The 26,549-nt window shown below is 35.6% G+C and overlaps 1 protein-coding gene across 3 annotated transcripts in view; it reads left to right on the forward strand.

The window, feature by feature from the left end:
- FSTL5 (follistatin like 5) overlaps positions 1–26,549 on the forward strand; it is a 270,766-nt gene that overhangs the window by 78,440 nt on the left and 165,777 nt on the right. For all 3 annotated transcript variants that reach the window (XM_058024913.1, XM_058024911.1, XM_058024914.1), the window contains one exon: positions 6,989–7,237. In XM_058024913.1, the coding sequence (XP_057880896.1) occupies positions 6,989–7,237 (249 nt within the window). The remainder of the gene's footprint in view (positions 1–6,988; positions 7,238–26,549) is intronic.

A 26,549-nucleotide genomic window follows, 5' to 3' on the forward strand; every position in this document is an offset into this window, starting at 1 on the left:
AGCCATTTGAATAAGGGTCCATGTATCTGTGATGAGGCAAACATGTAATTTGTTTCTGCTTTGTGTTAAAGAAACTTTTTGCCGCTGGTTTGATGTTAAATGAATTATAAGCATTTTTCAAAATAAAGATAATATGTGAAAAAGACAACCACAGCTAATGCTAATTGGAGCTAAGGATTTTATTGAAAGTAATGAATTGCTGGCTTGAAACTGCTCAAAGACACCAGTCTATACTTACACTTAGAGCCAGCAGTGCTCTTAATCCAGATGTATTCAGCTGTTGGTGTCAGACCTGTGTGCATTTTCCATCATTTTCCATTCCCCTCGTGTAAGGCGAGTAGCATGTCTGGAGCCCACAGACCATTTTATAAATTGAATGGTCACTGCTCAAATGTGAGCAGGGTGATTAATGAAGGAGATTTTTACAAGGTTCAAGGTGCCCAAGAATCACCTCCTAGCAGTGAGGGAGAATTGGGCAACTCCTTGGTTCCCATGAGCATGAGGGCTGTGCCTGCCAGGAGAGTGATGTCACCTGGGGGAGCTGGCAGGTGAGGTGGCACACAGGACCTTGCTGTGTGGGCACAGGGCAGAGCACTGCTCAGCACCACTGGGGTGGTCACGCTGCGTTTGGTACGGGCAGAGATTTGAACAGGCACCTCACAGGAGGAAAGGCTCCCTAGTGGAGCTGTCACAGGCATTTTCTCTGATATCAAACAGGTGTTTCACAGCCCTGTTAGTGAGCAAGAAAGTTCCCAGATGCAGGGACACGTGGAAATGCTTTGTAATTGCAGGAGGCAAGGGTCAGGCAGCTGCTGAGCCCCCTGATGTGGGCACCTGGAGTGGAGCAAGATTATAAAGGGGTTGCTACGAGGATGAGAGAGGAGCAGGTGAAGGATCTGGAAAGGGGGAAAAGTTTCTGCCTAAAAAGCAAAAGAGGTTTTTGTGTAGTTGTGGTGGTATTGTCACTTCTCCTCATTGTCTTATGTGGCATATTTGTTCTTCGTCTTCAATTTCAATCAAGTAAAGGAGGTATGATTTGATTTTTCTCTATTCTGAGGAAACTAAATCTGTGAATTTTGCTGAAGATGGCTTCTAAGTGCTGGCAAGAAAAACAAATTCATATGATCAAAGATGCTAACTTGACTGTTTCTGGCTGAGAGATGCACTTTCATGGGAGGTTTCAATATTTCAGGTTAATAGCTAGGCAATTCAGCATTTACAGATCTCCCTGATATTACTTGGCATTATTTTGTTCTCCTTTTTCTTACTGTAGTTTTGCAAATTATTTCCTTTAAAAGCATGGCACATTCTTCTAATTTCTTCCAACTTACCTTTATAGGGCAATAAGAAAGTAATTTTATTTGAATATAGAGTCCGTATTCTCCTAAGTGTATTTAGGCTTGACTTTTAAGGTTGAAAAAATCCTGTACAGTCATAATGCCTGTGTCAATTTCTGTAAGTTGTTCCTCAGTGGTAAATACTGAGTCCACCAGAAGATTTCAGTCATGTTCTCTGGAGGTATAAATCTTCGCAATACTTCCAGTGCCCCTACTGGGAAGGAAAGAGGAAATGTAGGTGTATGTCTGAGGGCAGAGGGGGAAGGCAGGGAAGAAGGAAGGAAAGGAGAGTACAAGACCCAGCCAAAAACTTACTTTACACACAGGCAGAATAGACTTTAATGTAAAGCATTGGACCTTACTTGCCTGGTGCTGGAAGAAAACCATGCCAGAGGAAGATAATGGTGAGCCATGTGTATGATTTCCTTTCACTGCTGCAGGCGGGAGCAGGGCTGTGAGCTGCCAGGGACTGTTTGTAAAGGCCATGGGCTGCAGCTCCTCATCCTGCTCCTGCAGGGCTCTTGGGCGTTTGTTTGTCCTTTTTTCCCACCCTCCCATCTTTGAGCCACTAGTTCTCTTCAGTTTGTTAAGATATGCACTGTTGCGTGGTGGAAATTCATTACTATAATTGTTATATTGGAAAATTTTTGAACATTTTTTTTATTTACTCTCAAATAATCCACTCTTTTCTTTAAAGTTTGTCCACTGCCCAAAATATTCCTATCCAAAATAAAAAATCTAAATTTCTGAAGAATTTAATATACCAAGACTTGGGGATAATGAGTAGTGCAGATTTAGTGTCATGTGGAGTCAATGTAATTACAAGCTGTTCTGGCTAGTGAAATAAAAGAATTGTTAAAGAACTGTTGCTAAAATGCTACAGTTCAAAAATAGAAAAAATCTGGAGCTTAATATTTATGAGCAGATTCTCACAGGTCATACTGGGGTCTTGCTCAGTGTTAATGCCCTTATGAGTCTTAATGGTAGGTGGTAATAAATCTTGTTTGCTACTAAAACCTGAGACTACACTGAGCACTTACTAAAATAAGGATTACAGTCTTGCTTGGGCCTTTGCTTAATACACCATCTATGAAAGATACAGCTGTAGAGGTGGAATTGTAATTTACAGAATGGTTTTAAGTAGAAGAGGGGATAATGACACCACAGGTCTTTTGACCCGAGAAATTGCCATTAGTTATTTGCACACAAAAATATCACTGCATTGTCTTGAAAAGTACTACCACTTTGTTTTTCATGACACGTGGGTGATGCAGCCAGTTAGGAAAGAAGTCATGAATGTAAATTATGTTGTTAGGGAAGTAAGAAAACAGTCTGAGTTTGTGAGAGAATGCTCAGCACACAGAAAGCCTGTGTGTGTGTTCCAGCCCTGGGCCAGCTGTAGAACATGGTGATTCATACTCTCGTGAATTTCCAAAGTTTCACTGTGCAACGTTTCTCTAAACTGATTAGATAAAAGGATAAAGTATCTGTGTGTATTTCTGCGAGTTTTTAACATGCTAAAACATCAGCTTAATTCCCAGATGTAAATGAATCAAACTGTGACCTACAACTTGCTCAGCTATGGATGCTGTTGAAGTATCCTTTAAATAGGTAGACTGTATGAGGAATCCCAACTGAAAACTTGAAACTATTTGGGTTGTTTTTTTTTTTTTTTTTAAGTTAAAGCTATTTTACTTTACTATCTAAAAATAAAAACTTCTGCCCTTCTATTTGGTATCTGTTTAGAGTTTTAAAATTCAAGAGGATCTGAAAAATCTATGTGACTGCTTTGACTCTTTTGCATGCAATACATTTTTAGTGAGAGTTGTTAAAGTGAAATTTTTTTTTAACTTTAGGGTGTTATAATTTGAATGTTTCTTATTTTCAGATGGAACAAAGTACATTTTGTTTCCTCTCAAAATGTGTTAATATAATACTTTTTTATTTGAAAATTCAGAGTACATAGCTCATATGTGTACATGGTTCCCTGTTTTTGTGTTATGGCATTTGACAAATGTAGACTTGCCTGTCATCACATATGCAATAACAATTGCTGGAAAAATATTTGCATTTATGGCTAGATTATTTTTCATCCCAAATTATTGGCTTTCAGTCTCTTAATATTGAATGTGCTGCTTACCTTCCAGCTAAATTACTGAATTATATCTAAATATGGTATCCTAAGTTCTTCTCAGACTGATTTACTTTCTAAAATGTGTGCTTAGGTAGAACAAGAGCCTTCTGAAAAACAGTGTTTGTGATTGTGATGGTGTCCTGAAGGGGTGATGTACCCTAAGCAATTTTATCCCAGGAGATTTAGCTATACTGACATTCAAGAAACCCAACCAAACAAATCCCCTAAAAAACCCCAAGAAACTGAAAAAAACCCTCATCTGTTATCAAGGTATCAAAAGTATACCTTCAATAATAATATATCCAGGAATGAATAGTAATAGTGTCAATTTCCTGATGGCGACTGACATAGTCAGCCATTCATGGATGGGCTGCATGCCACAGCCCATATTTGTTTAAAATGTGGTTTCTTTTTTGTTAATGGCAAGATTCCTGTAGCTTAGTAGCAGTTCCATTCCAATATTAAAATTATGGAAGTAGCATTTTGGAAACAAAAAATAAAATGAAGGATTTGCCAAATATAGTGATTTTGATTTTTGCAATTTGGCCTTGAGCAGTGAAAAGCAGCAGAAATTGGTTTTACTGAAGCTGGGTTTTGGTTGTTCTTTTTTTTTTTAAACTTATATCTAGACCCATTTCTTGGTATTTCTCAGTACCTCTTTAGATTGATTTGTTTATGTTTTCATAAGTGGGTGCATATTTAATTCAAATTTATGGTTATGTGAGCATTTTGTCACCTGTTTTGGAATTTCATGGATTTAATTTATTTCTTTGCTGTGAGTCATCTGGTAATCTAGTAACTACAATTTGGTGGAGTGCTTCAGAGTACACTTCTAAGTGTTTTTTCTTAAGTATGTACTGTAAACACCACATAGCTGCTCCTTCTCAGTTCAGAATAGTGCCTATTAAACATGCCAAAACTTATGGCTGTAGCATAATGCTGACTGAAGGCTTTAGATTGTTTTTGGAGAAAGAATCCTGCTTCTCTTGAGGTCAGTGGGAATTTTACCACAGACTTCAGTTGAAGGAGTTGCATATGCTGTGATGTATGCAAATTTATGTATTGTTTTGGAGTAGTTAATGGTGTAAAATGAAGACATATATAAAACATTTTTTACTTTTTTTTTACAAAACATAAATACAGTTTTTCATTAAGGCAGAAAAATTGCTTGTTTATTGCTGTACATAATTGGTATATGTTGACAAATACCAATATTATAAATACCAATATATGTAATGTAAATTATTCTCCCTTATCTGAAAGAAGGTGTTTTGCATTCAGGCATCAGATTCAATTATAGTGCTAAGATGAAGTCCCAAGAGAAGTATTAAATGAATTCTATTTTCATAACATACAGCACAGTATATTTTTGAGTCACCACACACCTCTCAATAATTCAGAGCAGTTGTCAGATGTGTTCTGAGATCTTTATCTTCAGTTCAGAAAGCATAAATAATAATGGTTTATGTACTTTGTCCTCAAACTGTAACAATATCATCACTTCAAAGAAGTTCTTGCATTCTGTAATGTGAATACATGACCTGTGCTGCAAAGCACTCTTGGGTATTCCAAAGCTTTACCTGAGCTTAGCTTTTGTATAAGAAAATAGGGAAATTTGCTTTACATTAATTTCTGCCAGTCTATGTCTGTTGATCATGTATAGTGGTGATACGTTGGCACAAGGAGGAATGCTTTCAAAAACTTATGGGAAAAATTTAACGTTGAATTGGATTTTCCTGTTTCAAGTAATTTTGGTGAATGAGCAGGTTAACCCACCATCAGTTGGGCCTTTACAAGTGTATAAAAATCACTGTGGTTTAGTTATATCTGCCATACAGCACGTGAGATGAATATGTAGTCCTCTCAATTTGTGCTGAAATTGTCACCAAGTAACATAGTGAAAGCATGTCATTAGAGCCAAATTTCATGGTTGTGTGCTTTCTGTAGTTTGTCTAGACCATTTGTGCTGTATGAGAAAGCAAGAAATCAAAGCATGGTTGTCTAATAGACCCATAGGCTTCAGAAGAAAAAGTGGTGAGATTTTATATCTGCCACTGAAGTGAAGAACATAAATTCTCAGTGGCTTGAAGAAATGTGCTTCAAGCTATTGTATTGACATATTAACATTTTGCTATGGAAAATGAATCCAGAATGATCAAATTGCTACCAAATTATGCATTGTAATTTGCTTCTTCATGCTATTTTTATATGGGTTAGCCAACGATGGATTCAGCTAGGATGTGAGGATAAGGAAAGTATTGCAAGGCATTAGAATAACAGGTGTTTGTTCTGGACATTAGGAATACAAAGCGAGAGAATAAAATTAGATAAATGTGAAGGACAGTGTCTATTCCTACATTTGGAGGCATTTTAGTATTTTTATACATACTTTATGACACAATTATGTTGTCAGAAAGCCTATTTATTAATAATTGCTATTTTGCTTCTGTTTTCATATTCACATTGTTTTCACATCTTACACTTTCTCTTGCCAAGAAGCCATAGTTAGTTCTATGGCAGTCAAAATGGAAACTGGGCATATAATTGGGAAATATTACTGTGCACTGAACTTCCCCTTTCACCAAGAGATCTACTACTGACAACAGTGCTTATCTTACATGGTGGCAGCAACACATTTAGCATAGAAAGCAGATGGCTTTGGTAGTCTAATGTAGAACAATGCATTTCCTTTTTTTAGGAGCAGAAGGAACTGAAAGTTGTGGCCAGCAGAAACTCCTCTATTTCTACTGCAGCAGTCTTAAAGCTCTGTTTGCCCTCCAAATTACATTTGTCATAATTGAAATACCACTTAGAGGTTCAGGTGACTCCTTCTAGCCACCATTCAGTTGATATATCAGTCCTGCTCTTCCACGCTCTGTTTCCTGAAATGTCATTGTAATGCCACCACAGAGGTTTTGTCATTTTTTGTTTTTAAATCCTCCATATTGATTCAGAGTCCTGATTCTGCTTTAGTTGTTCTCATGGATCAGTCTCAATGTGTAAAAGTCCATTTTATCTGCCTGTCAAAGTTTGTGGAGTTTCTGGAAGATGCTATTAATCACATGGCTTAGATTCAGGTAGTCCTGCAAGGAGCACATAGTTAGATTCAATCCTTAAGGGTCCCTTCCAATTTGAGACCAATCCTATGGTCTAAATTCTAGAGAATACATTGTTCTATTGCATGCAAAAATATAGCAATCTTAAGGGGACAAACTTCAATATACATTGAAAAATTAATGATTTACTATGAATTTTTTAATGAAGAGTAACTTTTGTTACTAGATCTTGCTCTGAATTGCAGTTAGCCTATGACAATGATTAGAAGTATAAAAAATCATCATAAAGACACTAAATATTTTAACATCAGGCCAACCTGTATTTAATATTAGTCAAGGATGTAACAAAAGACTTAGTCTCAACTCATTTACTCAAATCAATCCTTTTTGTACCTTGCATGCAATTAAGGAAAATGTAGTTATTAAATAAAAACCTTCTTTTTTTTTTTTCTTTTTTTAAGGGTATTTTGGTCAGGATGGCCATTTTGGATCATGTGAAAACAAGTACTGTGGTCTGGGCAGGCACTGCGTTGTGGATGGGAAGACTGGCCAAGCCGAGTGTCTGTGCATGGAGCACTGCAAGACACATTTCAAACCTGTGTGTGGGTCTGATGGAGAATTCTATGAAAACCACTGTGAAGTGCACAGAGCTGCCTGTCTGAAAAAGCAAAAGATCACCATTGTACACAATGAAGATTGTTTCTTTAAAGGTAAGCATGGCTGAACAATATCTGGAGTATTGCTATCGGGTGCGTGTTTTCAAGCTGTTCAATTAAATCTCTATAGCGTCTGCACCGAGTGTAGAGTGAATAAATGACTTGAAATATTAATACAGTAAGTATTGCACTCCAGAGATACCTTATGGATTTTTTTCCCCTTTTGTTTATACTCCATGCTCTAGGCATTTAACCTGAATAAACCAGTTATCTCTTAGAAACTAATCTATGGCAGCTTGCTTTACAAATGTGGTTGCTGACCTCATTCATCTAAATGTACTTATATCCCAGAGCCTGAAGCATGATAATCTTTGTTGCAGGAAAAACAGAATTTAGGGTTTCAGAGGAGTTTTGGAAGATTGCAGGACCTGTGCTCATATTTGATGTTGAAGTTGATAGATCAGTGGCTTGTTCGTGGCTAAATGGGTCTTTCTTGCTTTGAATTTGGATAATGAAGAGTTTACTTGTGTACTCATCAAAGCATGCAAGATTAGTTACTTTTTCATCTTTTGAGTGCTGAGATGCCAGCCTGAATTCTGAGAGCTACACCTTATGCTAAGTGTTTTATGCTGACAATGTCAACAATTGCAACATGCTCTGTTTTTGTGTAATTTGAGCACACCTTGCAGGTTTCTGGAACTCTGCCAGTGCAGAGTTTGAATATTTGTGAGTACTTTGACAGATTTTGAGTGTGTTTTCACTGGTATAAAAAAGGTGGATGGCTTTGCTGGGAGGGGAATTTTTTTTTTAATAAGGCCCTTTTTTATTAGTCTCTTTAGTGCTTCCTGAAAACATGATAAACTCTGCAAGTTCATCAAAAAAATGCTGAGGCATAGGTTAAACTGGGGGTGTGGAAACCTAACAGGAATCCGTATATAAGTAATAGCAAAAGTTTAAATTTGTTCAGAACTAACTGTGGACACTGTATAAAATTGATATATCATCACAATATATAGGCCTTAAGCACGTAGCACATGTTCTGAGGTAGTGGAAAATAGAAATGGGATTTTAGGAGTATAACATATAGTGCTTGTAGGGAATGGTTTGTGCATTAACAACAAAACATGAATGCATCCATTTTAGCAATCACAATCTCTTTAAAAAAAAAAAACTTTGATGATGCAGTACTCTGGTAGAAGAAATGACAGTAGAAAACCACAGAATGTTTACATTTAAGGTGCTAATTTCAGTTCTTAAGTATGGTGTATACAACAGAAATAATTTCAAGGCATGTGTGGGAAAAAATTATGGCATTGCTACAAAAGAGATTTATTTATGGAAATGAGACAGTACTTCAGGTAGAAATATAACCCAAAGGTTGCCTTAAATTGTTAGCTCATCTTTGTTTTAAATTCGCCATGCTTCTTTCACACTTGTTGTTGTGGACAATGGAGTATCTGAATGATGTTCAACTTCAGACACCTAATTTAGGTGCTGGATTACAAAAGTTTAAAAGTAGGTTTTTCCTTTAGTCAATGACAGTCTTTAGCAAAGAACTAGGGTATCCGACTGACCTTGTCTGAGATGCCTTCTGCAAACTGTTATTTGTGAAGATACTCAAGTTCTCTAGTTTGGACTATAACTACATGTCTAAAAATAATGTAAAATATTTCATTTTCCTTCTTTCTCATCTTATGTTGACTTCAGTAGTGTTCAACATGTGAGATGGGAACAGTAATTTTTCGTATTTCATATATATGGACTTTCTTGTATGTTAACTTCACCTGCTTCATAGCTGTAGTAGAGCACCGTGCTGTTAAAGCATTGTTGCCTTTTGTGACTATTTTCCAACATCTCCTGTCTTATTTTGTAAATATCTTCCAACACCCACTATATCTATATGGTAATGGAGGCAGAAGATGTCAAGCTATTTTTATATGATCTATTCTTTTACAAAACATTTCTAAGCTAACCACTAGTAGATTGCCTTCAATAAAGCTGAAGGTTCTGCCAGTAACAGGTCAAAAATATTAAAAAGCTAATAGGAAAAACCCCTTAAGAGTGCTCCTCCTGGATAGAGAAGGTGAACCCCATCACTACTGATGGTGTCAGAAGAGCACTGCCACAGGTCCTCCTTGTTATTTAGCTAATATCTTCCAGCACAAGGGATCTCATTTCAAGGAGCTGCTTCTGAGACCATAAAAACTGGAAAAAGAACAAAAAATAAATATTCTGAGTTCTTTGTTTAGGCTTTCACAAAATCCATTAGAAGAGGCTAGTCTGGGGTGGAGTGTTTGGGGAGGAATGCCTGCAAGATGCTGTTAGATGATAGGGTAGTCACTGTCAACAATGACTATAAACACAGCAGTTATTTTTAATTTCTGGTTCATTGCTAATTGATTTTCAGATTAAGCTACTGTGTACTTAGCTGGTTATTTTTTTGGTGTATTTTATCTCTAACAAGGCTGTGCTTTGGGGTATTTGTGCTTCAGATCCTCTTACTGGATTTTCTGTTCTACCCTCTTCAGGGGGAAATATTTGTTGATGCAGAAATTTTAAGTTTTAGATTGGGTAGGGAGCTCAAGATGAGAGGAGCTGAGAAAGACACCTTATTTAAATGAGTAAGCTTACTAGAAAACACTGTATTCTGTGTCTGGAGAAAAAAAATTAAAAGCTCATGTTCTATATACCAAATTAACATTATAATAGTAGCTAGGTAGCTATAGTTATTTGAATAATACATTTTGTAACCGCATGATTTATAGTTGATCTCAAACATCATGAGTTCTACTTAATGGTTTGAAAATTGCCCTTTTAAACGCTTACGTGCTAAGTGGAATTTAAAGATTGCCTTGCTAAATGAAAGAGATCTTTGGCTTCTATGTTGAAACTCCATTTAAATCACTGAGAAATGTGTGTCTTAGCTAAGCTGTGCATAGAACACAGACAAAAAGCATGAAGGCCTTCAGAGAGAGCAATTTCTGAAACATTTGGTAAATACATTTTGTGGTAGTGAAAGCTGTGTCAAAGCTGTACTCTGCTGACATGCTATTTTTTTAACTAAAACTTCAAATTCTGATGCATTATGTGCTTTATATTGTAGCTTATTTATTTCCAGATTCATTGGACTACTTTCTTTTTTCTTTTTTTTTCCATTTCACTTGCTATCTTTATTTCTTCACATCAAATTAAATCACACCTTTTCCTGAAATATGTGTGGAACACATGCAAAACTGTAATTGAAGTTGAAAGTTTTTCCTTGATGATTGAGACTGTTTTGTAAATGTTAGATTTTTCACACGGATCAAGATAATGGCCATACTAAATTAGAAATTACTTTTCCTCCACTCCTGTAATTACTCCCTCAGTTACTTATTGGCATGTCATGATGCATCAGACACTGAATGATTTTTCCTACTGGCTTAGTTAGATGTTTGCATGCCAACTGTGACCCTGAGAATTAGTCAATAAACTGTCTCAATTTCTTCTCATATAGATGCAAAATGAATTCCACAGAGAAGCTAATTATTTATAATCTCCTTTTCTATGAATTTAAATTAGAAGTATTTTGTATACCTGTAGAATCCTCTATTTTCCTCAGATAAAATCCAGTGTCCTGTAACTGGATGTTAGGGAATGAAAATTCTGCAATCATTTTCAGATGAGCTCTCAAGCCTGAATGATCTAAAAAATGTAAAATATTTATGATTATTCTAATTAGAGATTAAAAACTTTCTATTCAATTCATCACATATTTTCTATGCACCCTGAGCTTCTTGTATGTCTTACATTATATTTATTTCCATACAGTGATACACTTGGTCATCATGGCTAATAGCAATTTGCTTTGAATCTTCAGGAATGTAGCAAATACTTCTATATACTTTGAATTTTCTAGAATATTTGTAGAATAAAGTTAACTTCATATGTAAGCTTTTTACTTTTATGTAGCTTCTATGACACCCTTATGAAACTAACATTATTTTAATCTCTTATATTTCTTTTTTTTCTGTCTCATTTTAATTTGGTGAATATTTTTGCCTGTTAAAAAGTCTGTGAGCTTCAGATTTCTTACTACTATTACTGAAATGTCTAGATATCTAAATATCTAAAGACTGCTATGACATTTGCTTTTCCCCTGAGTGTTCCTGAAAGACAAAGTAGAAACGTAGCTTGGAAAGCTTGCTCCCAGTACTAAGCTGTTCAGAGAAGAGGATAAGAGCTGGCTGTGAAACTGACTTTCAAATTACTTATTCAAAATAAGTATGAGGAAACTGGAAAAAGTTCAGAAAACATTTGCAGGGATGACCAAAAGTAGTACATGGCTTAAAAAAGATATGAAGGCGTCCTACAAAATCATCAGGGTGGATGTGAGTGGGCTGCCTTGTATTCCAAGAAAAGAAATAAAAATTATGAAATAAGAAAGCAGAAACAAATTCAGAGCAAGCTTTTGACATACAGCTACATAGGATTTCAGCAGCAGACTGTAAATACTAGGGAAAAAGCCTATAGGCTTTCTTTCTTTCTAAAGAGGGCTGGGGGAATTAGTTAAAGTGAACTAAATACTAACTATCCCACAGAAAATATCTAGGATGCCTATCTAGCCTCTACAGTGACTTCCATAAGATTAGTTCAAAGATTGAACTTTTTAAATTTTTGCGTTTGATTTGTGCCCTAGGTGATCTTAGATTGGTTCTTAAAATATTGGCACATTAATTTAGAAGCACTGACATTTATTTAATCTTACCTGATGTTCATATACTTCCAAAGCAAGCATAAAAGTCTGTCATTTTATCAGTTTCACTTCTAGAAATATTTCATTTGTCTTTTATATAAATCTTAAACACATTATTTAAGTTTGATCATTAGCCATCTTTCAAAAGAAATTAGGGTATGTTAATGTGAATATCAATCCAGTATTTTCAATGAAAAAGAACTTTTTTAAAAGATGTATTTGCTTTTTTACTTTGGCTATCAGTTGGCTTCTCTGTTGAAGTTCTCATGAACATCATTATTACACTCTTTCTAAAAGCCTGGATGTCTGCATATAACATCACCCTTAAGGTTGCTGCCAATAAAGTGTCAAGCTTCAGTTATCACTCCAGAAGTATGTTCAACACAAGCTGTATTGTGAAAAGAAATCTGAAGGAATCTTTCAGAACTCCAAGTTTCTGCTTGATCTTAAAACATTTGATAGCGTGTAGGAATTATTAGATTTAGATTACTAATCCAGCCTATGATCTACATATCTTCCCTTTAGTGCAACACTTAAGAGATTAATATTAACTCCTGATTTCCTGTAGGGATAACATTAGTAATTGCACATTCACAGAGAGGTAAAAATCCCTGTTAATGGCTGGTGTGGTACTTCTTTCAGCACTTTGTTGGAAAGTGATGCTCTAACCAACAGAAAGCTGGATCTTTTTAGTACCCTTGGAAACCATACCATAAATTTTAGCACTGTTCCTCTACTGTGCTATCCCCACACAGTTCATTTTCCTGAGTTGCATTGCTCATGAGATTTGGAAAACTGCTGTTTTTTCCTGCAATATCTATGCAAGATTTGTCTCAAATATCTCTTAAATTCCCCAGTGTTACTTTAAATTGCTTAAACTAACTGGCAGATGAGGCCAACATATGTAATATCTGCTACTAGATCTGCAGAGTGAAGCTAAATTCAAGGTATTTATGAGGACATGCATATAAGAAGCTTAATTTAAAAACTGAACATTCAATATTCCCTGCTTCACTGCTGTTGGTGATATTGTATATCTTTGCAGCTGAAGTCTTGAACTCTGCTCTTTCTTTCCTCCTTTGCATTGAGGTCAAACTTCTGAAATCTTGGATGGGGCAGTGGCAATGGGGCAACTCCTGAAACAAGTTATGAATATAGATTTGGCTTTTATTGCTTGGCTGAGGATATACTGCAAAGACATCCTTTCAGTGTCTGGAGCAGTCCCAATCTTTGTATATCAATGCCTGCAATTCTGGGATAAATCTGTTAATCAGCTCTGACCTATTATGTATTCTACATTCACGTAGTGATAAAGAATTTGTGTTCTCTAGCTAATCTCTGTACAACCTTAATGCAGTTTAAACTTTCTTGTAAGGTCATCACTGCTGTTTGATACCCCACAAAGAAGTGAGTCTGTGGACATCACAGATTTTCACTGGTAGAAAATTTAAAAACGTCTAGTTTTTCCAGTAATGATGTTGCGTCTGTTCAAAGAAGCTGTATTAACCTCAAAGCTGCATTCTCAAGTCTCTGCCAAGTCACTGAATCAGACAACCAACATTGTAAAGTCTTCTTCCTTGTAGATACTAAAAATTTGACTGGATGTGGTCCTGGGCAAGCAGCTCTAGGCAGCCCTTCTTGAGCAGGGGAGCAGCACCAGATGATTTCTTATGGTTTCCTTCAACCTCAGCCATTCTGTGGATAAGAGTCTCGGAAAAAACCATCCTTACTTATACACCTTCAGCCTGATTTTGAAGAAACAGAATGTAGCTCATGGTGCTAAAATTCAGCCAGTAGTTTCTGGTATTGTTGAGGAAGAATTGGAGAGATCAGAGAAAGAGAAGTAGAGCTCTGGCAAAGTGTAATCAGTGGACAGAGTTCTGCTCGTGCCCTCCTTCCAAACCTGTAACTCGGGCCTGTGGATCGGGCAGTGCCACTCACAGGATAGAATATTCTTGGCTTTCCTGCTTTTTCAGTACGGTCAGAAAATTGTTGCTGTGTTGCTGGCAGTACAAGGATTGTACAGGTATGGTTCAAATCATGTCTCAATTTCTGTGCTCAAGTAGCCTTTATAAAAATTTTGGGAAAAGGCAAAAATAAACCACCACACAATTTGTTTTTGTGACATTCTAAAATAAATATTGGTAGTGCCTAGTATTGAGGATAGCAAATGTTTTTAAAACTGGAAGAAAACATGTAACAGTAGTGCATAGTGTAGTGACAAGATGGCTGCTTGTACTTCAAAATAATTAAATATTTATTTTTTACTATCAAATTGGTGGTATTGGATATTGAAAATTATTATGCGATAAGTCAAACTAAATGTTTTGTCATAAATTTGTGGTAAATAAAGGAAGTCTTGTGTCCAGACAGACATTTAAGTGGGAAACATAATTTTTTAAGTTTAAAGTACAGAGTCTTAAACTAATGAACATGGTTGGTCTGATGGAAACTGTAAAAAGTTTTAATTAAATAACGTCAGAATTACCATTAATTCTTGTGGGAATTTTTTCTGATGGAACATATTGTTGGCCTTTAAAAATCATTAGCAATTGGATACATATACAAGGCTTTGGCATGATATTTGTAATTCAAGTTGGCTAGTATATGCTCTACCAACTTAAAAAAAGCCGTAGCTTCTTTAACAAAATCTGAATATTTTGAAGAAAAGTAGGCCTGCAATAATTATATATAATTTCCATTTCTGGCTCTACTAGCTAATAATGGATGGAGTAAGTAAATTTACAGTGGATAAAACCTGTACGTTAAAAGCTTTCTCTTGTGGTTTGCCATTTAGCCTCTTTTAATATAGGATGGTCAGTGGGGTTTACAGGAAACTAAACTAGAAATGTAGCATTGCCATTTCAGGCTTATTTGCTTGTTTGTAGTCTGTAGCATCCTAGTGAAACCTGAGAAATGAAATTGATTTAAAGAAATTTAATATACTCAGTTGACAATAGCTAGTTTAGGCAAATTGTCAATATCTGTAAATATTTTTCAACTGTATACTTTTTTCAAATTCCTTGGAATCTAATTGTGCAGAATATAAGTAATGAAATGCAACAGCGAGATGCTTCCAAATTACATTTCTTAGTAGATTGCCACCCAGATGACTTCCAGTTTTTCCCTTTAGTTATTCTCATCTTGTGACAAGAAAGCAAAGAAAGCTTCATGCCACCATGCTTGTGATGGCAGCTACCATGTTATTGTTATGCTTTTAATTTTTAAAGTTATAGTAGGAACATGTGTTAGAAGAAACCAGAAAATAAGTAGCCATAAGCACTTTCTAAAGAAGAAGACCTGAGCGGTATACTCTGTCAATTGTGTCATAGACAGGTAAATAAAATAAATAAAGTGACATGATTTTGATGAACATTGTATATATTCTATTTACTGCCAGGACTTAGCAGTTTTGATATAACTTAGTTTAAAAAAAAGTATATATACCACTGTAACCAGACTTTCTACTGTTACTTCTGTAACAGAGAACATTGAAAGCAGAAGATGATAATTTAAAGTTGGATAGAGACCTAAATTCAGTGATTCAATTACAGCACTTTTTGGTCATGGAATTGCTGATTATACAATGCTTTTGGGATAAACCGCAATTAAAATAGATTATATTATCAGACTTTATCCTGAGGATAAAAATGTGTGGCTCATATTTAAATTTATATAGAATGGTCCAAAGAATCCTCCAGCTGAAACTGATTTTAAAAGATTAATTTCAGGAAATCAAAATAGTTAATTTTTGCCTCATTCTAATTTATTTTTCTTCTTGTTTGGCTCTGAACTTCTCCCTTTTGCTGTCATTGAAACCAGATCTTTATTACTGATTGTTTATAATAATTTCTATGAAATTTTTAAAATTTGTGTTATTTGGAGTTTTTACTTTTCATGAAGAAACTAGTCGTTCTCATTTGCCTTAGCAAGTGTACTTCCATGCAGAGAGTAAATAAAATTTGATAAAGTGGGTGATGAAATCTGATTAGATCCTTTAGCTTTCGCTTTATCTGGAATGATAATGTGAATTTATTTTAAAATTGTTGAAAGCAAACAACAGAAATAAAGGAAAACTGATTATAGCAAAAATAAGTTAAACTATAGCCCTAAGAAATAAGCTAAAATAAAATTATACAAAACTTCCACTCACTAAGAGTGATGTTTTATATTTTTGCATGTATTTGTATTGGCTTTGGGTGCAATTAAATCCTGAACTATATACTGCCAGGAAAGTTTGTTTCCCTCAGGGCTGGAACAGATGGTGGAGATTCTCTTTTTTTTCTTCTCACCATTTAGAGACCAAGTCTGCTGAATCTCTACAAGAAAAAGTATTTATGCCAAAGAAAACTGCTGATGTTGGCCTTAAAGCAGTAGAATTCTTAGCTGTATTCTCTAGAGGGTTATTGCTAAGAATCCTGGTAAACAGGCAGTGCATTGAAGTTTTGCCATTAGCAGTGTTTTAATGCAGATTTACTATCTGTCTAATAATATTTGTTTTACAGAATAAAAAAGTGCTATTGACTAATAAAACTGCAAGTTTTCACTTAGTATTCAGCTTGTTTGTCAGGATATTTCAGTGTGCAAGGAGGAAGCTATGAATTAGCATTTCCCAGTCATCACTTTGATAATTAGAAGAATAAAAATCTAAATGCATGGAGAATAGCAGAAGTGTTGTTAATCATGAGCACTCCATACTCTTAATCCCACCTGGAAAATGAGAAAAAAAGCACTCCTGGGATCTAGTAAAATGGCAAGCCTTGTATATCACTAAAAAAAAACCTGAAAGAGGGAAAAATATCCTTGCAGTGTTAAATACTAATTATGGTCAAGAACTTTCATTAGTGCTTCTAAATTTAAGACAACTGCTGAATGCATCGGTTCTTTGTTATTTTCCTATTCCATCTTTTCTTTTATACAAGTCCTTGCCATTCAAACAGAACATAAAGCTTTTTATTGGTCCCTTATGATGCAAACTATAGTTGTACAATCATCATTTTAGAATATGAGCTCTGTGTGCTCTTAGATTTGCTGTCACTTTATCACAATTGTAGAAGCATCTTGAAGTGTATTTGCTTAAGCAGGTGGTGAATGGCCGCACTGGGAATATATCTATCTTCTTTACTGTATGATGAAGTTTTAAAGCAGACATTTTAGCTATGGTAGTTGGAAAAACATACTTTTGTGATAAATCTTGTAGGGGAAAAAAAACCCCAAGCTGGTAAAAGATTAAAACCCCATCTAATACTGACTACATGAAATTGGTATAAATTAGGTAGCTGAGTGAGCACAAATGACACATACAATACATGAGTGTTAATGCTTTCTTTCATTTTTACGGTATTTTATAATTAATTTTTTAAAGGAAATTAAAAATTATGTGTTTCAGATTTTCATTAACAAAAAACCCCAAAGTACTTAGGATTACTGTGGGAAAGGGAAAATCTTCTAGTTTATATGGGAGTTTCTCTAACAGTATCATTTCAGTAATCTCAGGATTTAATTCAATCCTCCCTACTGAGTTTAATGAAGATTAGGTTCGTTGAAATCAGTCAATTGATGAATGTTTGTTATATTGCAAGCAGGAAAGATGTAAAAGGGAGCCCAAGGAAGAGAATACTGGGTTAGAAGTTTGAAATAAATAAACCATAAAAAAAAAAAAAAAGTCAAACAAAGACCACACATGCACCCGTCCCCTGCCAAATATGAAAAAAAAAAAAGTTGAAAACACACAATTTATACACATAGTGTGATGTAAGCTTTAATGTTGTTCTGAAATGGTCTCAAGATTTTCCTGGAACCTAAATCCAATTGATTTGGCAAACATCACAACTGCTGGCAGTTCCTCACTTATATTGGATGGGGTTTACCTACTCTGTGTGCTATGGAAATTTACCTCGCAGTTTAATTTTTTTAAGATTCTTTTATGACTCCTTTAAAATATTAAAAAATTCAGAGGTATTCTTTAATTCTTTATGCTTTTTGAAAAGTAGTGTTACACTTGTTTTGCCTATGTCTAGTACTTGTAGAGAATAGGTAGTTGAAAAAAAGGAGAGATCAGTAGAGACTCCTGTGACATTTCGTGTGCTTGTGATGGTTTGGGGTTTTTGTCTGTTTTGTCACATTTTTGGGGGTTTTTTTGGTCTTAGTACTCCTTATTTATTCATGAATTTTTTTCATGTTTGTCGTTAACCGATAAATGAACATAAACCTAGGTGCAATATGTACAGCTATTAGAGTAGTCTTGATATTTTCTTTGCATAACCAACCTAAACAATCATTTATTACTTTGACTTCAATTTAAAAAATCTCCCACTTCACTCCAAAAAAAGTGATAAAAAAAAAAAGAAAATCATTGCTTCATTTCTTTAGTTGTTTTACTCTATAAACAAGTATTAGTGGTGATGGTGGCATTTCTGAGCGTCATGGGTTGTAGGTGTGCATTGTAATATTTCTTTTTCATACCGTGAACGATGTATGGATGGGGCCAGTCTGTGGTGCCTGTTTTGCATGCTTGCTGCTTCTGGAAGATGAAAATCTGGATATGTAAAATCTGTTTTCTTATGTAGGCTGAAAAGGGTTGTTTTCCTGAGCAATGCTATTGTTTTGATGATCAAAGGTCTGCAGCACTAGGATGCATTTTCAGTCTACATGTGCTAAGTATATTTTCCTGAGTCGTATACAAATTTTTTACAAAACTTTCTGGACCTTGCTTGAAGTTCAAGAAATTTTTGAAATGTGAATGGTGGTATAAGATAATCTGATAACACAAAACATTAATGCAGAGTTCAGCTGATGAAGCTTTGGTAGTTGCAGTATTTAAGTACTCTTTTATAATACATAATTTAAGGACTTCAGTTTTCAGTGCAGAATATTGTATAAAGTATTATTTCTAAGAGACACAGAATAAATGAAACAAGAAAGGATCTTAATTCTCTGTCTCTTGTGAAAGTGAGTGATTGTACATAAGATTACAAGTGAAGGTGAGATAACTTCATTTTAAAATGGTAACCCTTTTTATTTGCTTAGACTGGTGAAAAAGAGGAGGTTCAGTTTGCAAGAAGTTGAATGCAAATGTAAGAGAAATTACTTGTGGAAGTAAAAACTAACAGGAATATTCTTGGAAAATTCTTCCATTATTACTTAAAAAATATGTTAAATGCCAATTCTTGTTTTCTGACCATAAAAGTTGTAGAAAATGGATGGACAAAGCTTTTCTTTGTGTAGATCTGAGTAGATGTAAAAGTACAAAGCCAGGATGATTAATCCCCACAAAATGTAGAATAAGGCTAGTAAATTACCAGAAATGACATCAGTTTAAATTTATTTACAGTCTATATTTATGAGGAGGTGAAGGAAAAAAAAAGTGAGAAAAGCTTGTTCACAAAAAAAAAGGGTCTCTATAAAAGCAAACTATGTGGAGTTGAGAGATGTCTCTTTCATTAAACCAAAGAGTTATTATGCAGGTGATATAGTACCATCACAATTTTTACCAATCAAGATGGAGATAAACTTTTTGATAAACTTTTGAAAAACAAACTTTGGTGAAAAGAAAATAGAGTGAATTGCTTGGATTTTCTCTTCTAAGTTACACTTTGTTACTTCTTGCTGTGCTGTACACTGCTCGGTTGTTTGGTCACTTGCAATGTAGTAATGTCTGTGATTTTTAAAAAAAATTATAGTTTTTTATATTCCAAGTTATTTGCAACAATTTTTACTTCTTTTTACTTACTTGAAATTACTGAAAGACTGAGAAACTGAGATACTAAAATGGAAAAATGGAAATAAGAGTAGAGTCAGTTCTTGAAGAAAAATCAGAACTAATCAATAAAACAAAACTACCAACACAAGAACACTCAACAAAGAAAAGAAGCTGTCAGGCTGGAATTGCTATCAAAATAAATTGTAAAAAATTGATTCTACAGACATTTCACCATTTTCCTTGGCATACAAATGTTGGACACTCCAGTCTGTGACTTGGCTGGCCTTGTCTCCAGTCTCTCAGTCTTGGAAGGTCAATGGTACTCAGACATGTTATAAAGATTTCTTCTGATCTGAGGTGTCAAAAAATAGAAAATTATCAGTGTGCAAATAAAAGCCTGTACAATTATCTCATTATTTTGGTTGCATTTCTCACTTATTGGTTTCCTAACTTCAGCAAAGTAGGAATATTTTCTTAATTTGGTGCATTGTACCTCAACCAATTGACTTTCATAGATTATTGAAAACACAACTCATTCTGAATACTCTAAAAGTATTTCTGAATGCTGAGATAAGGCTATACACGATTTGGTGTGCTTATTTCAACAAATCACTATACTTTGAAGTTCAAATTAGCACATTCCTAACATTAAATTTTTACTGTGTGCGCTCTTTAAATGCTCCTGAAATGTGACTCCAAGAATAATGGCTTGGGCCTCTGAAATGTAGACTCTATTAAAATTGCCAGAGAAGTGAATTTTGTTCTTCCCTTTAAATTCTTGTGCTTATTGGTAATGGAGGAATAGTGGTGTTCAGCAGAGTGTGTAGGCTCAGGTAGAGCTAGAACTAGTTTGTTATAGAACACAGGGATAGAGATTTCCTGAGGAATTCCATTTCCTCTTGACTTTATATGTCTTAGTCTACTGGTATTTTTTGGGTAGGTGTATCTTGTGAGTTTTGCTCCCTGTAAGACCATCCTAACTTGGAAAATTCTTCTGCGTGAATGACTCAGAGGGATTTATTTTCTCTCTGAAGAGAATGCACATCGATTATGTGGAACTTCCATCTTCCTTTGTATTTTAGATCATAAAATACAGAAGAGATACTCACCGAGTCTTGCAATTTTGTTGTTCTGCTTTGTTTTGCATTTTGAAAACTGCATCACTGAGTTTTTTCCCTCTTTTACGTGACAGGTGTGACAGTTGAGACAAATTGCTGTCACACCTTACAGTGTTCTTGTTATTAAGTATTCTGAATCTGCTTGGTCTTTCTTCAAGTGTCCTTGGTCAATGTTTTTTAAGGTTGAGTTTTTCTTTCTTGTCTCCATCGTATCTCAGTGTCTGTGGAAGGAATTGTAAATACCTGTTTGTTAAAAAAATAACTTTCCAAATGAAGGATTTATTTAAAGAAGCCTCGATGGGTTTTCATTGTGCTGCTGAGATTGAGTTATCATCTGTTTTGAATCTCTGCAGGGAGTATATTTTCATCAGTATGAACACTAAATGACCAGTTCAGACTTGCCTATGGGAAAAAATTCCCTGATTACTTGATAATCCTCTCTGCTGATAATAAAATTGTTCTGCTCTGGGCAGCATTTTCAAATGTTCTGGTGATCTGAATTTTTTTGACTGCTAATAAGATACAGGAAGAGACATCAAGTAGCTTTGGGATGCATTTCAAAGTACAGGCATTTAATAGTGTTTTAACTGCATTTGCAGGCAATAGCACCATTTTCTTAATAGCACCATATTCTTAAAGGTAGAATCTTATCAACAGAACTATTTTCAATTTCCTCCACTGACATCCAGTATCAACCCTCAATTATGTCTCATAGCATTATCGTAGTCATAGCAATTGAGACAGTCTAATAAATATATACTTATTTTCTTTTTCACAATTTAAAACCAATATCTTTACACAGTATTCCACACATAGTTTTTATGGGCTAATTCATAAATTTGTATACATATCTGTAGGCCTTTTGCTGTCTTACTGTTTCTTGAGAGTGTACGATAATTTGCTTTTGGTTTCAAATCCAAAGATGTTTTAATTTTAATTCACTTGATATAAAATAAAAGAAAAGGAAAAATGTTATGTTTCTGGTAAATTATCTGGTATGTAAAAGTAGTAAGATATCTGTGGCTAAGGTAACACAAAGTTTCTCTATAGATGCACATACAGAGCTTAACACAAAGTTTCTCTATAGATGCACATACAGAGCTACTTCTAACAAGGACAGGACAGTGTGGGCATTTCTGACAGAAGGCCTAATGTGAGAGCCATGTCAGTCTTTCAGCTGACTTCAGTGGGTACTCAAGCAACTCAACAGTGTTTTAACCAACTAAGAACCCTGATCAGTTTAAATGGCTGAGTTAATTCTACCTCCTATCATCAATTCCTGAACCTGTAGGATTGAGCTGGACATTGCGTACCAAGGGTCAGGCAAGAGATAAGCTCTGTAGAAAACTGCTGCTGTGTTATGGAAACAAAATCCTTTGCATTTGCCGGTGCAGAATGACTCATGCAATTTTTATGAAGGCACAATATTTCTTTCAACTCGATTTCTTCTGCTGGGAATGGGAACTGCATTCAGTGGTCTGCCTGAAGTAACTTTCTGCCTGAAGTAACATCACTTTTATGTTTCTGTTCTACTTTACTTACTAATATAGAGAATTATGGAAATTGTACTTATCTGGTGGAGCTGCATTAGTAGTAGTCAGTAGAAGAGGCATTAGTAGTCAGTAGAAGAGGCATGTAGCAAGGCCAACAAAAGACAAAGTTGCCTGAGGAGAGTGTGTGTGTGTGTGTACTCACTCTCCCTCTCTCTTCCTCTGCCTTTCTGCCCTTTTCATAGAATCACAGGATGGTTTGGGTTGGAAAGGACCTTAAAGGTTGTCTAGTTCCAACCCCCCTGCCAGGGGCAGGGGTGCCACACACCAGACTGGGTTACTCAAAGCTCCATCCAGCATGACCTTGGGCACTTGTGGTGGCAGACAGGTGCCAGGTCCTTGTGTCACTGAGCAGGTCCGCTTTTGTTCTGTCCCTCTGTGGAGCACACTTTGTACACTACAAGCTCCACTGCTGAGGATAGTCTTACTGTAGTTGCCTAATCAGATAGCAGCTACCAACCACCTCTACAAATTGAGCATGACACCATCAGGTTCCTGTTTTACCAATGTGTGCTTTTCCAGAGTGGGCTTACAAATGCCATTTAAAAACATAAGCTAAATGAAATATCTGAATTTGTCTGAAGAAGTATTCAGGAAAAATCAGTTTTGCCGTACACTATATGGAACTCTAATGGTGAGCTACTAAATGATTTCTGGTTTGGAACTAGTAAGTTTGTACTCATTAAAAAAAAAAAAAAGCCTGAATTATGAACATTTTTTGATGAGACAGGTACTCAGTGCAGTAGAGTACTCACATGTTCTAAGAAGAAAGGATTAATACCTTTCTAGCCATACTGAGAACAATACCCAGCAGGGGGAAAAGAGACTGAAAATGAAGTCTGAGAGTGAGAGTCAGTGATGGATGAAAGGAAAAATCCCGTAAGAAATATAATCAGAGTTCTATCAGGAGGAATGGATGAACCTGTGACTTAGGCAATTCTAATGCAAGTAGTTGTAAAATAATGTATCTCTGTAAATCAATATGAAGGAAGAAAAAAGCATAAGGTTTAAACTCAGAAAAATAGGGAAGTAAGGCATTATAAAGCAAATAATTTCAGATATGCTGATTGCAACCTGCAGTACAGTTTGTTCTATGAACACACCATCCACACCTTGAGCAGGGAAAGAGATTTTGGAATCTTACGAAAAACATTGTCTTACACTATAGCTTGTGATTGATACAGAGATATCATATTTAAAACAGATATTTGAGAGATCTGTTTCTGAACTCTGAATCCTTCATGTGATCTTCCAAAAAGAAGGAACAATGCGATTTTGACTAAATAGTTGAAAGCAGTATTGATGGAGGTATGCAAGATGTCCCTTGGCAGATCAGATCCAAGAGGAAAAGCAATTGCAGGAAAATTACATGAGATCTTTAATTGAATATGCTGTCGCTCTTTATTCACTACCATGATCCTTAAACTGGAATTGGTAATTTATGTGCTAGTGATTCTTTAAAAAAATTAATAAGATAAAACTACCTTATGTTCCTACCAAATTTTCCATAAAGATTTTCTGAATTACAGTCTGCTTTTGTGCAGTGCTGGTTTGATGCTGAATGGCAAAATGGACTGTGAAAATGGAATGCAATTTTTTTAATGCTTTTCACTGTAGTTTAGACAAGGGAGAAGCAGGTATGGTCACAATTGTTGAGTAATTTTTATATGGAAGCTACTGTTGTTCAAGCATAAAAAATACTAGGCTGACCTTTTTTGTAAGAATTTTAATTTTATGCATGGAAAAATATTGTTAGACTTGTTTTCAGGAAATATATAAATTTATGACAAATATTTGACTAATAAGCACAAGATATGCAAAGAATATTTTGCCAACATCCATTTCCTATTTTGTGGTACATTATGCAAGGTGAAACTGTTAACTTTTGTAGTTTGAGTTAATGATTCTCATAATTTCTAAATCGTTTATGAGCTGCAAATATCCGTGATGAGTTGGCTGAAGTTCCATTTTATAAATTTGAAGGTACTATTTGACTTGAACTGGTGATCAGATGCTTGGATTTTGGTTGCTTAGTGGTTTATGACCTGAAAAATATTACTTAGCCGATGTTTCCATATGGAATATTTTTTTTTCATCCCAGCAGACTTAATGATTCCAAAGAAGGTTGAAGAAGGTTGAAAAATGAATGTGCATGGGTTATGTGATGTCACAGAGAATGGTTATAGAATGTGTTTGCAGATAGCCATAGGAATAGCATTGCATAGGACATTTAATTCTGTGTTTTCTGCTGAACAATGCAGTCTATGTTACTATTTCTGATGCATTGTAATGTGTGTTATCTGTAATTTTTATGTTTTAGAAATAAAGCTTTGAATTTTGTGTACAGTCTCCATTTTTTTTGTCCTTTTCAGAAATTTGCTCAGTTTTGTCTGAACCTGTTGGTTAACTTGTGCTGTTGCTTGCTTAGTGGAAGTTAAATTTGGCATAGGATAAGCTCAAAGATTTAATGTGAACAGAATGTGCTGAAGTCCAGAGATGGAAAGTTTGCACAGATATCTATTTTGTTATTGAGTTCCTACTGGAACTTAATTAGAATAGAGAACAAAGGAGTTGGTACCTGTGCTGCTACTCACAGCAATATAGAATTATAGAAGGTTTTGGATGGGAAGGGACCATAAGATTGACTGGTTCCAACTGCCCTGCCATGGGAAGGGTGCCATTCATGAGACCAGGTTGCTGAGGACCCCATCCAACTTGGCCCTAAACACAGAATCACAGAATGTGCTGAGTTGGAAGGGACTCACAATGTTCATCAAAGTCCAACTCCTGGCCCTGCATGGGACAGCTCCAGGAATCAAACCATGTGCCTGAGAATGTTGTCCTGACATTTCTTGAAAAACATCAATCTTGGCTCTGTGATCAGGCCCTGGGGAGCCTGTTCTAGTGCCTAACCACCCTCTGGGTGAAAAACTTTTTCCTAATATTTAACCTAAACTTCCTCTGACACAACTTCAGGCCATTCCTTCATGTCCTGTCACTGGTCACCACAGAGAAGAGATCAGTGCCTGCCTTTTCCCTTCCCTTCATGAGTTGTAGACTGGGATGAGGTCCCCCCTCAGTCTCCTTTTCTCCTGGCTGAACAGACTGAGTGACCTCAGACACTCCTCATTGGTCTTACCCTCAAGGCCCTTCCCCATTATTGTTGCCCTTCTTTGCACATTCTTTAATAGTCCAATGACCTTTTTATATTGTGGTGCCTAGAACTGCGCACAGGGTTCAGGATAAGCTCAGGGCAGGACAATCCCCTCCCTTGCCTGGCTGGGCCTGCTGTGCCTGATGCCCCACAGGACACGGTTGGCCCTCCTGGCTGCCAGGGCACAATGACTCATGTTCCACTTGCTTTTGACTGGGACCCTCCCTTCCTGCAGTGCTGCCCTCCAGCCCCCAGCCTGTCTGTGCATCCAGGGATGGGCCCTGCCCACCCTCTCTGCACAACCTGTTCAGTGCTTCACCACAGTGAAGAATTCGTAGTGAATGACTTCTTCCTAACATCCAATCTAAACCTGTCATCACAGTTTAAAACCATTGTCCTTTTTCTTGTCACTGTCTGGCTCTATGCGAAGTCCTTCTCTATAATTTCTATAAATACCATATAATTTGCAAGTATTCCTTTCAATATGATGGCTAAAATAGAGACGACATTAATAATTCTGATAAATCCCCATCCTCAGTGACAAATTTCTCATGTCTAAGTTTGTTGGGGTTTTTTTTCCCTTGTATGGGTATAATGCTATTAAAATATCTATACAAGGTAATGTGTATACATTGGGAAAGTGATCCAGTTGATGTTTCTTTTAACAGCAAGGGCTATTTAAAATACCATGATGTTGGCTTTTGGTGGGTTGCTTTTTGGCTTGGGCTTTTGGTGGTTTTGGTGGTTTTTTTTTTGTTTGTTTGGTTGTTTTTTTTTGTTTGTTTTGTTTTGGTTTTTTTTTGGTTTTTTTTGGTTTTTTTTTTTTTGTTGTTTTTTTTTTTGGTTGGTTGATTTTGTTTGTTTTTCCTCCTGTTTTTCTACTAATGTGCTTGGGAAAACTAACTTGCAATGACAGCTGCTCTGTGGACAGCATAATATGTATCTGTCCTAAGAGAGTAGCCATTCAATTTCTTTTAGTATCAGCTAGATAAAATGTTATTCTGCTCCATATTCTGGGTTTAAAGCTTGTAATTATTTAATACATTTTTTTAATTACATTTCAAATATTCTATACTTCAAAATTTGCAACTTACAAATATGTCATAA

The sequence above is a fragment of the Melospiza georgiana genome, chromosome 5, assembly GCF_028018845.1.
Source record: "Melospiza georgiana isolate bMelGeo1 chromosome 5, bMelGeo1.pri, whole genome shotgun sequence".
Taxonomy (NCBI): Eukaryota; Metazoa; Chordata; class Aves; order Passeriformes; family Passerellidae; genus Melospiza; species Melospiza georgiana.